Genomic DNA, 16,155 nt, shown 5'->3' with positions numbered 1-16,155 from the left:
AGCCTCACCCAGCCAAACAAGGAACCGCTTCTCAACAGCAGCAACAGCCACGACTCGGAGCAATACGGTAAATCTAATCTACCCTTCCACCCTCTTTTGGCTTGCAAGTCAGGCAGCTCATTCTTTTTCCTCTCTGGGTTCTCAGGAGAATTCTCTCTGCTAATTTCTTCTTTCCTGTAAACAAACTTCAAATGAAACTTTCATTAGAAAACAGAATGCAATCCATTAGAAGTGCCTGTCTTAGGACCCGCTGCCTTTTCCCCAGTTCCACACCACTCGTGGCACAGATGGAAGTGCCAGTGGCGCCCCAAGCAGCCAGCCCAGAGCCAAACCCCGAAACCCAGCACTGCTGCTGCCGCCCTCCTCCTTCCTGCCTTTCCCAGCTCTCTGGAGAGATCTCCTCACCCCGCAGTAAAGTCCCATCGCTTTGTTTCCAATGTTCAAGGGACTGAGCGATCAAGGGTCAGGCAGTGTGCGTGCAGCTCCTCTCTGCAAGGGGAAGTCGGATCCTGCTGCTGCACTCACAGGGCACACCCAAACATCAGAGCAGGGCTCCCGGCACCGCGCAGGATTTGGAAAACAAAATCCTCGCTCCGCTGCTTATCTACAGTCCAACATTCACAGCTGCTCTGCAGACACTTGCAGCCAATACTTTCTACCCAGCAGACACTCACATGTGTAGGGCTCACACTCCACATTTCTGTCCCACTTTCCATTCACGATCTTCGAGCACCACGCCTGCACGCGTCCGCTGAGCCTCCCAACTCCGCTCTGAGTTAGAAAACTATTCTTCCTATTATAGAGCTGGAAACTCTGGGTACTGACAGCCTGGCTGGTCCAAGAACACAGCGAGTCGCTGGTCAGTCCAGGAACCCAATCAAGCCCTCCGGACTGCAAGGCTCTAATTGTTAGACAATGTTTCTTCACCAGCACTCTCCTTCCTGGAGAACAACCTCCCATAGTACAGGCTGGAGTAGGGCAGGGGGGGAAGCTACTCTTATAACCTCGTAAATATATGCAAGACTATCGGTAACCTGCTTATTTTACAGCCAGGCTCAGTTTCTCGGGGACTGCCTTGCAAGTCTCTCTCCCATCATTTACATGCTGTGCCTCACGTTTAATATTCCAAGCTCCGAGTCTCAGGACGGTTTATTTTCTCTCTTTGAGTCCTTTTATTTTAAAACATGTCCTTTCACGCCACAGCCTACCATCCTGATGGGACTTCCTTCCATGGAGCAGGAACTGAGGCTGTGTGCTGTGCAACCTCCTCAGCACACAGCCATGCTCAGCTTCCCACCAGAACCAGCCGTGTTTTTAGAGTCAACAAAAGGCAACGCGTGACTGCCAGCCCCCGGAGCTGCTCCACTGCCATGCCGGTGCCATGCACAACCTGCCCGGCACAGGCAGCCCCCAGGTCTGCTAAACCTGGCCAGGGAAGAGCACCTCGTGCCATGACCCATGGCAGCAGCAGCAGCAGCGGCGCACGGGGACGAGCTCTCTGAGGAAGGCAGCCTCATCTTCGTCTCAGCCACTGTTTAAACCCAGCCCTCTGAGCATGCCAAGAAGGTATTGAACCAGATTTGACCCTAACTTAACCAGTTCAGCGCAGAGAAAGGCTTACTAATGGAAGATAAAACACTCCAGGTCAAAGATTGATACTGCAGCCACAAATGCTGTGGTGGTCATTGCTTCAAAGACCCGGGAAGCCTCACAGCACACGGGTGTACGCGGGCTGTGGTGGCGGTGAGCTGTGACTGTGCTGCCTACTCGTGTGTGCAATTCCCACACCAAAGAGAACATCCCTGGCGCTCTTTGTCAGGTCACTTACGTTCTTATTTACTGCAATTTCTGCTGATTTCTACGGGACCAGGCAAAACCCGAGTATTCATTTAGCCCCCGAAAATCGGCAAAGAGAGTTAATTTTTCAAAGGCAAACGGCAAATGGAAGAGGAAGGGAGGCTCATCCCTTCCTCCCCCTCCCCCTTCTCTAGGAGCTCTTCTTCTGGGAACCCCCCCGAGCATTCCCACCACCCCGAGCTGCCCGGGCGGGGGGCGGCCCCGCAGCCCCTTCCCGCAGCCGCTGCCCCGCTCCTGCTGTTCAGCGGGGAGGTGCTGAACGCGGGGCAGGGGGGACAGGGCTGCAGGACTCCCTCCACCACCCCGGAGACCCGCACCCGCCTCCCCCGCACCTGAACTTGCTCCCAGGCGTTTGCTTTTCCACGCGAGGCGGGGACGGTGCCCGATACCGCGCGGTGTGAAAGGGCACTTTGCTCTTCCCCCAGCACCGGGAAGCGGGTGTCGGGGGGTGGGGGAACGGACCCGGCTTTGGAGGCGGGGGCAGCGCTGGGGGCTGAGGGGGTCCCTGTGTCCTCCCCCTCCCCGGTGGCCACGGGACCCGGCGTTTCCCCGGTGGGACGCGGTTCCCGCGTGTGTCCCTGCAGCAGCGCGATGCCGAGAGCCGGGCGAGCGTCCCCGTCCCGCTCCCCGCCCGCAGGTAAATAGATACACCCGCGATGGAGCCCTGCCCGCGCGTGTGCGGGGCTCAGCGTGCGGCGAGGATTGACACGTAAGTAGGGCTTTACCTCCAGGGAGGCGGCTATTTCCAGCACAATCCCCGCCCGGGGCCGGGGCCGGTGATGGCGGCGCGGGGCCGGTGCCCGGGGAATGGCTGGGGCCGGTGCCCGGGGATAGCCGGGGACGGAACGCTCCCGCCGCCGCCTCCTCCCACTTTCTTCGGCGCTTTTGTGCTCTTCCGGGCGCGGGGGAGCCGCGCCGGGCTCGGGGAAGGACGCGCCGCCCTCCCCCGCCGCCGGCCAGCCGGGCGGGCGACCCGCAGCTTCCGGGGCCACGGGGCGGCCGCTCCCAGGTTGGGGCCGGGCCCCGCGGCCGCCGCGCCCCCGCCCCGCCCGCCCCGCCCGCCGGTGCCCCCTCCGCCCTCCGCCCCGCAGCGCCGCGGCTGCGTGGAGCCCCGCGCATCCCCCGCCCAACGCCCCGGGGCCGGTACCGGAGCCCCCCGCGGGCGGGCGCCTACCTGGAGCGGAGCCCGGGGCCTGCCGGCCTGCGCCAGCCCGGCGGCGCGGCGGGGAGCGCGGGGCGGAGGGACGGAGGGACGGAGGAGGGGCCCGGGCTGGCGGCGCTCCGGAGAGGCTGACAGCCAGCTGCTGCCCGGGAGAGGGCCGGCGCTGCGGAGCGCGTCCTCCCGGCTCCCGGGGGGCCGGGGAGGCGGAGGGGCGAGCGGGGCCCGGCCGCGGGCGGAGGGGCGGCGGGGAGAGGAGCAGGGCCGCGGGGGGCGGGCGCACCGGGCCGGGCGCGGCGGGGGGCGCGGAGCCGCGCCTGGAAGAGCACATTGTGGAGGGCCGGGAGGGCCCTTCCCCGGGAGGAGACAATGTCCAGGGCCGGGCGCCTGCTGGAGAGCGCGAGAATGCGCGGCCGGGGCACGGTATGGATCGGCACGGCACGGGGGGGGCCCCGCAACCCGCCCGAGCATCCTCCGCTCCGCACCGCCCGGGGGGCTGCAGCCCATCCGGGGACCCTCCGCTCGGAACAGCACCGGGGGGCTGCCGCCCGTCACGGCACGGCCCGGGCACCCACAGCTCGCCCGGCTCGGCACAGCACCGGGAGCTCCGTCCCGGGGGCTGCCCGTGCGCGGGGGCGAGTGCCGGCCTCTCGCACTGAGCCCTGGGGCGCGGTGGGTCCCCGCAGCCCCTTCCCTGCGCGGTGGGTGCCGCGGTGTCGGGCCCCGCGCTGCCGCCGCTGCCGAATCCTTTTGTTCCCGATGATTCTCCCTCGTTCCGCGGGAGAAGGAGGACCCCGCGCTGCCGGCAACATCATGACCCACCCGCCGCAGCCTCCGAACGCTGGAGCTGGCTGTTGGGAAACCAGCGGCTTGCCCTGCACACCTCTGGGCAGAGCACCGGCTAGAAGGTGGCCAGGAGGATGGGGATGCTGCACCCCAGCATCCCCCAGGCTGGTACCTGCTGCCAGGCTGGGCCCTGAGGGCAGCGGGTCAGTGGTTGATCCACTATGGGATCACCATGATGGGGATGGTGATTCCCATCCCGATGATGGGCACCAGTATCACAGCATCCCCCTTCTCAGTCCACCTCATGTTTTGCTATTTAATAGTTACAAAGGAAATTTTTATGAAATAAACCAAGTGTAGCGGTTCCGCGTGGAGCCTGCAGTAGGCCAGTGCCAGAAATGGTGCCAGAGCCAGGATGGGAACTGCCAGGTTTGGGGTTTATGGTTTGTTAGTGTGGATGGCCAATTATGATGTTATCTATTCCAGCATTAACCACCTCACTGCCAGGGAAGGCACACAAGGGAGAAGGGCGGCTCAGGAAGATCCAAGGCCAGAGGTGAAAATGGGCATCACTCAGCGCCACATTTCCATCTCCTCCAGGCTGATCCATGGAGCCAGAGGCTGAAAGGAGAGCAGAGCCCTGGGGGCCTTCCACAGGAAATGGGTGGCCAGGAGGGCAGCAGGCTGTGAGCCCCCAGGGCCTGTTCAGGGCTCCCTTCCCACTCCATGGCTGCTGCTCCTCCCTGAAGCTAAAATAAAATCCTGACCATTTAAGGTGAACAGGAGCCTTGCCGAGGACCTCAGCGGAGCGGGCTTTAACCCCTTCCCATTGCTGGGCTTTGTTTACTCCTTGTGCTTCCTTCAGCTTCGGGCTAGATCGGCTTAAAGCCATTTGGGAGAGCACATCCCACAGGATTGAAGCGCCTGCCCCTCCATTTGGAGAGCTCACAGGGGACACAAACCGGCCAGGATGCGAGTTTGAAGCACAGTCACTATTCCGTGCTGCCTCACCATGTGGACACTCTTATTTTATACTAAGTGCCTTTGTGTGGGTTAGCTTAATCCACTTTGGAAATGGATTAACCTAAATTTCACATCGGCAAACTTAGTGCGGAACAGCCGCGTCCACACAGGCAGCGAGGGAGGAAGAGCCATTCAGCAAGAGCTGCTGGGCAGGAGCTTTTCCCTGTGCAGGGGAGGGGTCCTGACCCCAAGGGGGGTCACCGCTGTTACAAGTGGGGTCATGAGCCCGACAGCGATGCAATTGTTTGTGCCAGTGTGCGGGGTCACGAGGCTGGCAAAGTGGGGCTCACCGGCGGAAGAGGGGCTGCCTCCAGGAACAGCCAGGGAAGAAGCTCTAGGAAACGGCATACCAAGCACCTTCCTGGTGGGGATTTTTTGGATTCAAATTGTCTAGGGGGAAATAACTGGCAATTAGGTATGGAATTGGTAATAATAATTTATCGAGTTGTCAGGAACAGGGGTAAGTGCCTTACGAGATTACATCTTAAAAAAACACAGGCCATAATAAACCAGTGCTGCTGTTATTATATTATATATATAATATACATCAAATATATTATTTATAAGTCGCTTCCTTCCCTCTCTCCTCACAATGTGTTCACTACCTCTGGGCCCTGCAAGCCCCTTCACATGGACACAGATCTGCCCGTGCAGAGAACAGTCTGTGCTGGTCCAGCCAGGATCCTGCAGATTGCCACCAGAGCCGAGCTGCAGGTCCTGGGAAGAGCCACATCCTGCCTAAGAGCACCCACACCACACAGCCTGCCTGAGCACCAGGCAGTGATGCTTCCAAGGGCATCGCTAACGATGCCCTGACCTCATCCGCTGTCATTTCCTAAGGCAAGGCTCCACAAGAATACCAGGGCTGCTGTCAAACCCAGGAATAAACGACATTTAAGGCGCTGCAGGAGCTTAATTGAATGGTTGTGGTGCTGTGGAGTGTGGGCACAGGGATCTAGTGGTGGGAGCAGGGACTGCAGGGTCTGGCCATCACACCAGAGGAGTCACTGACTCATGGGCGACCTTGTGCGAGTCACTTGATGTTCTTGTGCCTCTGAAAAGTAGGTTAAATAACAAACGGGACCTCTTGCACTGGGTCCTCTGTGACCATCAAACCCTGCTGAGGAATAAGCAGTAAAATGCAAATCTCTCCGGGGCAAGGCCAGTCAGGAAGGGGGGGCAGGAGGGACCAAAGGAGGGCCCAGAGCATGGCATGAGGGGGAGACACAGCTTTTATCCACACTGAATTTAAATTATTTGCCATCCAAAGCAGAGCCAGGGAAAAAAAAAAAAAGGAGAGTAAAGATTTGGGAAACTTTTGTTATAGACCAGATTCGCTGTGGGCTGAGGGCTGTGTTCTCACTTCATCCTGGTCCCTCCTTCCTTAGAAGCAGCAGTAGTTAGCACCTGGCATGTGCATGAATAAAAGGTGGTTTTTTTTCTCCCAGGAGCCAAGACAAGAGAAGAAAAGGAAATACAGCTCCATACATCACAGGGTACACCAGTCACTGCCAAAAAAAAGGAGCAGGAAAGGAGTTGTTTTTGTGGGCGGGATTTTATTCCTCCGGAGGACAGGGAATGAGTGTTAGAAGAGATAGGTCCATGGTGGTTAAATATCCTCTAACATTCCTTTCTACAGCCCAAATCCACCGCTCTGGCTGCAATGTCTGCATTGCTCTATGTACTGAGGACGACCTTCCCAGGTTAATTCTGATTTGGGGGGCCAGGAGATGAATCAATATAAACAGAACCACCACTAACCCCATTTCTGGCCATTCTCAAGCCATGCCACGTGATGCATAACCCATCTTTGTGAGCAAAACTGACTCCTCAGTGATACACCCGCACCCTCTGCACACACCTGACCCCTGATGCGGGTCTGAGGGGTCTGTGCAGTCAGGCAAGGTGCAAACCTGGCCACACAGGTTTAACAGCAGCAGAAACAAAAGCAAGCACACAATTCAAGGTTAAAAAGCTGAACCACACAGCTTCATCTTCCGTAATAACGGAAATCATTAATAACAGTTTGCGCTCTCGAAGTAGTTGCCATCCGAGCTCTTGAAGAGCTTTATTAGTGAGCGAGACCTCAGAAGTCTCTCTAAGGTATTATTCCCTTTTTAAAGGGAGAAGGCAATTAAGAAACAGCCATTTGTGTGACTTGATCAAAGTCAACGTACAGCACGTCAGCACCTGAGCTTGGGGACGATGCAGAACAGCCCACTGTGCACAGCTTTCCACAGGTACAGGATAGATCTAACTGGATCCATGAGACTACTCCAGGGATGTTGGAATAGTGCTTTCATCGCCCTGAGCTAGACATCTTTACTTTTCCCCCCGGGAATGTTTTCCAGCCCCACTTTACAGGCTCTGAACCAAAATCTTGTTCTGCTGGGAACAGCCGCCTTTGATCCTTGTTAACACACAGGGAGTGGGATGCAGCTCTCCTTACCAAACAGGGGATGTAGTGGGAAGAAATAAGGAATTAAAGACACATAGTGGGGATTCTGGCCCTCCTTATTCAGTGTCCCCAGACATAGGCTCAAGCAGCTCAGCTCTAGAAGGCTTCTCAGACCAGGTAATGGGCACCAGGATAGGTGTGCATGGTGGAGGGTGACTAGTCCCAGTTCCCCAGGGGTGGGGATCAGTCCTGGCACAGAGGAGTCTTGCTGCCAGCACGACAACCAAGAGATCCACCAAGAGCCAGGGAAACTTCTAAACATCCTCCAGCCACTTCTCCAGGACCTTAGCTGAGCTGCACAACATCACAGGGAAGTGAAGAGAGAGTGGGGAAGGGATCAGCTTCTCCCCATCAGTGCACAGCTACCAGCAAGGAGAACGGATCGGAGCCACCACGTGCAACAACTAAATACACCTGAGCAGTTCAAGGGGCTGAACTGTGCCCAGCACCACTGGAATCAGGCAATGCCACCTCCTTTCTTACAGAAAATAACATGATTAGCCCCAGAAGTACAAAGAGTCAGAGCCTTCATCACATGTCCTTTGAAGACAAGAGCTGCGGTGGCAGGACGGACCCCAGTCGGTCTCACACTGTTTGCTCGCTGTGCACGTCACACTGAACAAACACAGAGCTCACCTGGAACAGTGGGAAAAGTATTGACAGATCCACACAGTGGGTCTGGGAAATAAAAGCTCCCAAGATTTCACTAGCTGGGAACATCAGAGTTAATCCCAGTAACAAAGATGAGTTGCCCTTCACTGAAAGCGACCCATTCACACCAGTCTGAACCCAGGCTAAATGGGCTGGTCATCTGACCTCCTGCATCTCATGAGCCGCCAGGCCAAGGACGAAAGTTTTGCTAAAACATTTCTGCCAGTAAAAAATGGTTGTGACAGCTGGACCTGGCTTTGCCTGGACTAACTGTGTCCTTTAGGGCAGAACTGAAGTTTCCCAGGCAAAGCCGGCTCCCGGCGGCAGAAGTTCCGTCCCCACTAGAGGGCTGTGCTGTCGAGCAGCGATGAAATCAGTTTCTAACTCAGTGCCTCCTTGTGCCTAGGGCCAATGGTCCCTTCTGTGCATAAGGGTTCATTTAGGGAACTCCTCCAGTGCTCCAAACCGTCTTAAAAATTAACATCAGGAAACAAAGATCTTCCCAAGCCAAGACAAAGCCTCTTGAATGAGAGCTCTCTTGTCAGGTTGATTTAGAGGTATTTATTCACAGAGATGTTTAACACCCTCTTTAATGGGCTGGGAAGTACCTTATCATCCTCATGTGATGCAAACACATCATCCCACTTCCTTCCAAGTACTGGCTGCATGCTTCTGCCTTCCTCACCTCTGTGAACACACACAGCATTTCTTCAGGATGCCTTCATGAAACACTCAGACAGCTAAACCCAGGTCCCAGAGCTCACCCAGCAGCTGCCAGCTCTGCCAGATTTGCTCCTGGTCTCTGCACTGTGTGAAATGAGAAGCCTGCAACTCTTACTAGTGAACTGACAGATTGAAAATGCCCTCCTCTGAAACTGCAGGCTCCCCTCCCTGCCTTCTGCACCCCCAGGATTGTCTGGAGATGGCTCCAAAGCAGGAAGCAAGTGAGCTGCCAGGGCAAGATGCATCTCAGCTGCTCTCAGAGCCTCTGGGACACTGAAGTGAGCAAGCACAGTAATGGGTGGACCAGAGGAGAGTGTAAGAAGGAAGACTTCACACTGCCAACCAGCCTCTGGTCACGAGGCTCCATGAGCTCCCGAATCCTGCAAAGGCTTGATCCTCACCAGCACCAGACAAAGCCAACTCCAGGTACATCAGCGGGATTTGTACCCCTGCACCCCCCTCCCAGGATTACCCCACTGTCTGGGTTAAAACATTGCTCGAAATTGTGTTCTGGAAACCACTTCACATCCACGCACCATCACACACTCCAGGCTTACGGGGAATTTACTGGATGGATGGAGTGTGTGACGGTGTGGGACAAGGCTCTGTCCCTCTCAGACACTTACAAGTCAGTGCAGCAAAGCCATAGCAACAAGAAAAACGCTCCTCTTATTTCCCATCCAAGAGCAGCTTCCTGCCATTCACTGATTGCGTGACCTTCTGCCAGCAGCCGCTGAAGCAATCTTTGAAAACGTTTCAGTATCATTTAAACCCGGTTACTCGGCCCTGGACTGTGTCTGCCAAGGTAACAGCAACAGCTCCAGAGCAGAGAGAGAGCCTGGCATGTCAGTGCTCTCATTTTGTTCTCTCAGAATCTTTCTATTCCACCAGTAACCAGTGGAAATCCTGCCCAACAGTGCGGCGTGAAAAATAAATCCGAGGCTGGGGTTGAGTAACACAGGAAAGATTGTCTGGAAAATGACTGCAATGGAATAACCAATCATTTAAAAATGCTAATATTTAGCATTTGAAAATGAGGTGGAAGGATCATTATAGATAAATATCAAATATCTTCTTTTCATTCCTTTTTGCTGCTAGATTGGGAAGGTCAGCAGTTCAGAAGTGCTTTAATGCCTCGGTAGACACCCTGAAATGGGGCTAATTCAGCACTCTGGAAAGAGTAAGGGGCCTGATTTTTCTCACACATATGAGAGCTGATATGGAATGGGGATGAAGGAAGACTCCCACCCCAGGAGCTCCTGCACGTCCCAGTGAACCCAATATAAGCAACATGGGTCGCTGTTGCTTTCCACCACAACAGAACAGATGTTCTGACTCCAAGAAATATATAGAAATACATTCTGCAAGAACTCTTCAGTTTGTGAGCAACCACAAGAGCTTCTCTTCAGACAGTTTTTTGTCCCTAAGCAGAGATAAAATGCATTCTCTAAGGTTCTGGCTGTGCTTCCTTCTGGAGACACTGGTGCCCTAATACCGATGTGCTTAGCAGCACTAATAGATTGCACTTACATGCACACACTGTTTTTCCTGAATAATGAAGTTAAAAGGCCACTTTGGCATAAATTCATTCATTGTTACCCCAAGTGAAACGAGTTCCTCCTGGTGCTGCTGCATACAAATAATTGCTTTTGGCCAGAGCCAAGTGAAACACGAGTCCGTTGCCTAATTTATTTCTATTATCACCATCAAATGTTAGTGAGGTGGCACAGTGGCATCACTCAAGCTGCTGGTAGAAAAAACCACGCAGACAATATTTGTGCAGTGCAAACTTTAAAAGCAGGTTGAATTTTCTCCCTGTTTTGCATTTGTAGAAAAGTCAGGGTTTTCTATCATCTTTAGAAAGGTTTTCTGGTTGGCACACACCTGGAACCCCAAAAGCTGCAACTTCTAAACTCTGCAACCCTAACCCTAACCCTGGGGAAGGGAGAGCAGCAGCCTGTGTTGCACAGCCCATGTCACACAGCCCATGCTCCACACAGACTGCCAGGATCCTCCAGCAAAAAAAAAAAAAGAAAAAAAAGGATGGCATAAAAATAGCAAGGGAATGCTTGTGGAGGGAACTTAACCTTGGTATTGGCACTATTACACACATTTTCTTCACATACCCTTGGTGTTAGCAGATCCAGGTCCAGCCACGGCTGCCCCAAGAGCATGGCACTTGTTTTTCACTCAAGTTGCACCAGAGGAGGTTTAGGTTGGATATTAGAAAAAGTTTTCTCACCAAAAGGTTGTCCAGCCCTGGAACAGGCTGTCCAGGGTAGTGGTGGAGTCACCATTCCTGGAAGGGTTTAAAAAACACTAGATGTGGCACTTGGGGACAGGGTTTAGTTGTGGGCTTGGCAGTGCTGGGTAAACAGTTGGAACTGATGATCTTAGAGATCTTTTCAACCTAAATGAGTCTATGATTCCCCAGGGGAATCCAGGGAGTGTCCCATACTGGAATGGACAGCACTCAAGTCCTGCTGTGTTTTCCCCAGGAGGTCCAACCACCTGCATCCTCTCCAGACTGTCACCATGATGGGAAGTGTTAACGCTTCAGAAATCTGAGCAATAGGAATGACCTTTTATTATTTTGCTCTCAGGAATCAGTTTCAGTAACACACTGAATGGCAAATTTTACTTCTTCCAAGCAGGTTTTTTCCCCTGGCTGCTCCGGCTTGAAAAGCTTCGAAAGCTGCGTTGCAACGTACCGACAGGAGCGCAGGAGAAGGAAAACTTTAGAGGCAGGGAATAACATCAAACCATTTGATTTATGATCTAAACCAACAACTGCTGGTTGCCTCAGCTGGTCCCTTTTTGTTCCCACATGACACACGCCTCTATTCCGATCTTTGCAAGCTTCAGGAGGGTTGATGTTAGCAGCACGTTATATCGATCTAGTGACAGTTCCAGAGCAAACTGCTACACCAACACTCAGGGTAGAAACTAAAATCCCTAAATTACCAACCAAAGCTCTCAAAACAAGCATCCCTAAGCAGGCAGCTCCAAAACTCGAGATCCAGTACTGATGCCTGCCAGCTTCTGGGGGGATTTGTTATTCTGGGAATAAGATCAAACTGCAAGGCCAGTTTTCTACCTGTAGAAACTGGGTACAGGAGTTTAATGAAGCTTCACAACACACTTCCCTTGAGCAGCTTCAGAGCCAAGAGGAACTGGTTGAAAATGCATAAATGGTGACAAGTCAAACCACTCAGACCATCCTTTTGTATACAGCAAACTTAACGTGAAACAGCCACCTCAAATGCTGAAAAGCACAGCCAGCCTTCATGGCCTCTGAGTCTCTGACCTTGGTGAAGAACGGGATTTCAAGGTCTGCCATCCCAGTGCTGCTCTGCCAGGAGATGCACTGAGACCCAGCAAACACTCTGCACAACCCAGAGGTGGTTGGAACATGCTGGTTCCCAACCCTGTTTATCCAGAAGTGGTCCTCAAGCAGTGATCAGATGACATGAAGGGGCACATCCATCCACCCCATGTCTCCAGCCCAGCCTGGTCACCCCCCCAAACTGTTCATTGTTCTACTGCCCAGCCCACCACAAGTACAAAACCTGACACATCACAGCCTTTCACCTTTCAAAACCTAACACAAAGCTTTCAACCCACTCAAGTGTCCAACAAGCATAAAGGAAAACGCTCCAAGACACAGAAATGCTTCCCACCAGATGCCATTTTGTCCTCCAGCAAGAAGGTTTCACAGCGGAAGCCATGGAGGAGCTCGGAATCTCTCCAGCAAACCCACACCTGGCACTTTACACCCTGGCAGTGATGCTCTAACCCATGTGCCTTTAGGAAGCTGCTGGATAAAAGCCCACGTTGGGCACAGCTTCACAGCTCGAGCTCCCAGCAGTGTTTTCCACCACAGCAGATGCAAACCCTGTCACTTTTTGCCACTGGCAGCAATGTGTGAGATCAGGTTCAGGTTTCAGTGTGCTGGAAAGAAAATCCAGCACTGGCTTCCAGTGCAGATTGTGGGGAGCAAGTAAAACATACTTTTCTTTTTATAGACTGTTTCCATGGTGCACAGAGGTTCCCATAGCTAATTCTGCAGCTGCAGAACTTCAGAAAATTGCACAGCCTGGGTATAATCCTGTGGCAGGGTGCCCCATACATCCTCAAAGCAAAATCCAGTGGCTTAACACTGTCATCAAACAACGGAGCCGTCTCCCACTCTGACATGGGAGCTGAGCGTCTGTGGTTGAACCCCCTCAAGTTGCTGAGCTGTTTAAGAGAGGACCAGAGCACCAAAGCAAGGTCTGGGCTTCAGACACTGTCTGCTAAAGCTCCCAAGCAATCAGGGAGGCAAAGAAACAAATTCCTATTTGCCATATTTATTTTTTTAAGACAATTTCTTAGAAGAACCGTACGCCTAAAGAACTAGCAGACTGTTATAAGCAGGAACTGCATCAACCCCATCTCTGCCTCTCCCCACTGACACCACACTGAAACAGCCTGGAGTGCTTCCTCTGGGCCAGGAGATCCGGGACACGCTGCCCCTCAGCCTCCATGCACCAGCTGTGCTCGGTCAGAGCCTGACCTGCTTGGACAAACCAGCCATTCCCAAAAACATCCTCCCAAAAAATCCACGTGCCCAGGAGCAGTCGCTCCGCTCAGCCCTTTGGCACGGGCAGAGCCCCACAGTGCCACTCATGCCGCCCCACGCCCCACTCACCTGCTCCTGTGAGTTCATCACCCGCAGCTTCATCTGCTTCAGGTAAGTCGAGGTGAGGGGCATGTTGTAGTCAATGATCCCAGAAACCAGGGAGGAAGGTGGCTCGCTCTCTGGAGAACAGAGGAAAAAACTTTACTCAGATGAGGGACCTGTGATGTGTTCTCATAACTGTTACACTTGGGTATTTTGGAGCACTTCAAATCCCTGGCGAGAGCCGCTGCCCGCTGAGCGAAGGTTCCTCTAACAGCGTGACCCCACCAAGAACATAATTACAGAACAGATGTTGTCTTGGAAAAAAAAAAAAACAAACAAGCATTGCTGTCACCTGTGGAAAAAACTACACATAATATGTAATTTTTCACCGTCCCCCAAACCAGAGGAAGAAGCAGATTCTTGCCTGTGCCTCAGAAGTGCTTCCATGCACACGGGATTTATGTGGAAGGTGATGAACAAGGATCTATTTGCAGCTTGCTTTAGCATTGCAAAGTCTCGCTGATTTTGCTGGGATTCCCTCAGGTAGGAGTTAACATTAAGGCAACGTATTAAGTATCTGTACCTGATGATGAAGATTATTTTTAACATCCTCATTAAGGCACAAACTTAATTTTAAAGATCTTTAATTTAAATTGTTCCTATTAATTCCTCTGGCTGCATCAAATTGAGCTCTGGGTTCGGACACTCCTGCAGGTCGCTCTGTGTGGCCAGGCCAAAGGAGACCCCACAAAGCAAATTCTCAGTGATTTCTGTGAATTCTCAAAGATTTGCCTCCTCTGCCACAAGCACTGCAGAGCCTGTGATCTCTCCACACAGGACACGAAGGCTGCCAGAATGATCTGTTCTAACACTGAATTTACAGGCTCATGCAGTGGGTTTGTCCAGGAGGAAAGCTGCTGTTGTCCACAGGGATGGCTGCTGGCTACAAAGAAGATTCCTTTGTCCTCAGGACAGGCAGATGCAAGTGTGGAGAATTAATCCAGCCTTCCAGCACATGCTGAAGGGATGTGTGGTGTCCCCTGGACAGGAAGCTTAAGCAACAATGGACAGGGAAGAAGGATTTCCAGGAGCTGAAGGTGAGCTGGTGGTGGGAGGTTTCCATTCCTGGTTCGGAATCTCCATGGCTGGCTTGCATTTCCTGGGGTCACTGGTTTCACAGGCACCTCTGACACAGCCCCTTGAAAAAGAGCCTTCACAAAATGTTTTACAGCCCCTCGGAAAACCCATCATCCCAACTGTAATGGGCCTGCTGCTCAGAAACGCTGAGTGTCGAAAAATCACGGTGAAACTCAGCGGACCTGAAGACGCTCCACTCCTCTGGAAACACCAGATCTATCATGTCTGATTAAGAAATGACCTGACCCCGAAGCTGTAAGTGACTTAACATCACACAGGTTTTTGCAAATCTTCTCTACCAAGACCCTGACTGGCTCCATGGCAATATAATGCTTTTTTCCCAGGTCCATCTAGTCCGCCCTATGGCAGCTGAAGCACTCCTGGCTGTGGATGCAGGAAAGAGCAGCCAAAGCCCCTCAGGCCACCAACCTGCCCAAATACGAAGGTCCATAGCTTTCGGGAACCTTGTAAACTGATTCCTCCTCTTTTCTTATGGCTGTATGTCAGTAGTCTCTGTCATGCTTTGACCCACAGCTTAATTAGGAGCACTTCTGCACCTCTACATAATAACCACCCAAAATAACCCATTATTCTGCTGTACAAGGATGTTGTTTCATAATGAAAATCCCAGTGCAAGGGGACCTTCTTGCAGGGACAGAATCTGTCACCGCCCTCAGCTGGCTGAGTCCTTAAGAAGAGTTTAGAAAAGCATTTGCTAAGAGTAATACAGATAGAGCTACTCTCTCCTGAAGCACAGGCACGGATGAGGAGAGTGTTTCTCGGACCTCTGAGGATGATAAGTTGCTCTCCTGACATCCCCCACTCCACTGCTCAGAGCTGCAGAGATGAATGAGGCTGAACAGGAGCAGCTCAGCAACTTCAGGTGGGGAAGAAGAGGGAGGTAAGTGATCTGTGGTGCTTGGATTCTGCCTGAAGCCATCCTGATGTAAATTTGGAATAATCCCATTAGCAGCCACAAATTAACTGTGAATTTGTGCAACTGCAGCACATAAGGGCTTGAGCCTAAGAAACCAAACCCTTTTTTCCCTCCCTTTTTTAAGTTATCTGGAAAAGAAAGAAAACCTTTGTTTTAAAAGGCCTGGGGGGCTCCACGGGAACAATCCTCACATCCTATGTCACAAGAGGAAGCTCCTGGAACCCTTCAGCTCATTTTTCAAACAGTTATCTCTGTCACATGCCCCACATGTTGGACATACAGATGGAACAAGCAGGATGGTTGAAAGTAAAATGGTTTTGATCCTAATTCCACATTTGTTTAACTCCACCGGAATTAATCCTAATTTAGTAACACTGTAAAGAGATCCCAGAGAAGTCCAGTGACGTTCAAAGTTTCCCATGAGCAAGACAATTTGCTTTTATGAATGATGTGGGTGCCCTGCAGGGTTTGATGTCAGACATGTTTAATTAGGGACTTTTGTGATCACAAATTAAATGTGTTGAGATTTGTTCCGTGGACAAGAGAAGTAGGAAGAGATGGGAATGACTCAAATTCTGTCATCTTACTGAGTTAAACTTTACCTGTATATGCTTGTATGTGTGTATGCATGTGCATACACCTCAGTGGTTCTTCTATGACCCCAGTGTTTTTTTAGGTGATTTGCTCCTGATAAATTCCTGAATAAGTGTTAGTGAAATCAGACACTTTTCCCCAGTAAAAGTTACCTTATCTAATCTACT

The 16,155-nt window shown here is 52.4% G+C and overlaps 1 protein-coding gene across 2 annotated transcripts in view; it reads right to left on the bottom strand.

The window, feature by feature from the left end:
- The window catches only part of NOL4L (nucleolar protein 4 like), a 62,546-nt gene that overhangs the window by 22,630 nt on the left and 23,761 nt on the right, over positions 1-16,155 (bottom strand). Inside the window, exon 4 of one of the 2 annotated variants that reach the window (XM_050313448.1) lies at positions 13,348-13,457. In XM_050313448.1, the coding sequence (XP_050169405.1) occupies positions 13,348-13,457 (110 nt within the window). Of the gene's footprint in view, positions 1-2,582; positions 2,724-13,347; positions 13,458-16,155 lie in introns of those variants that run through there. The other variant, XM_050313449.1, reaches the window with a different exon arrangement.

The sequence above is a fragment of the Myiozetetes cayanensis genome, unplaced genomic scaffold (assembly GCF_022539395.1).
Source record: "Myiozetetes cayanensis isolate MyiCay16 unplaced genomic scaffold, myiCay2020 scf19, whole genome shotgun sequence".
NCBI lineage: Eukaryota > Metazoa > Chordata > Aves > Passeriformes > Tyrannidae > Myiozetetes > Myiozetetes cayanensis.
The sequence above is the reverse complement of the archived record's forward strand: the minus strand, read 5'-3'. Positions and strand labels throughout refer to the sequence as shown.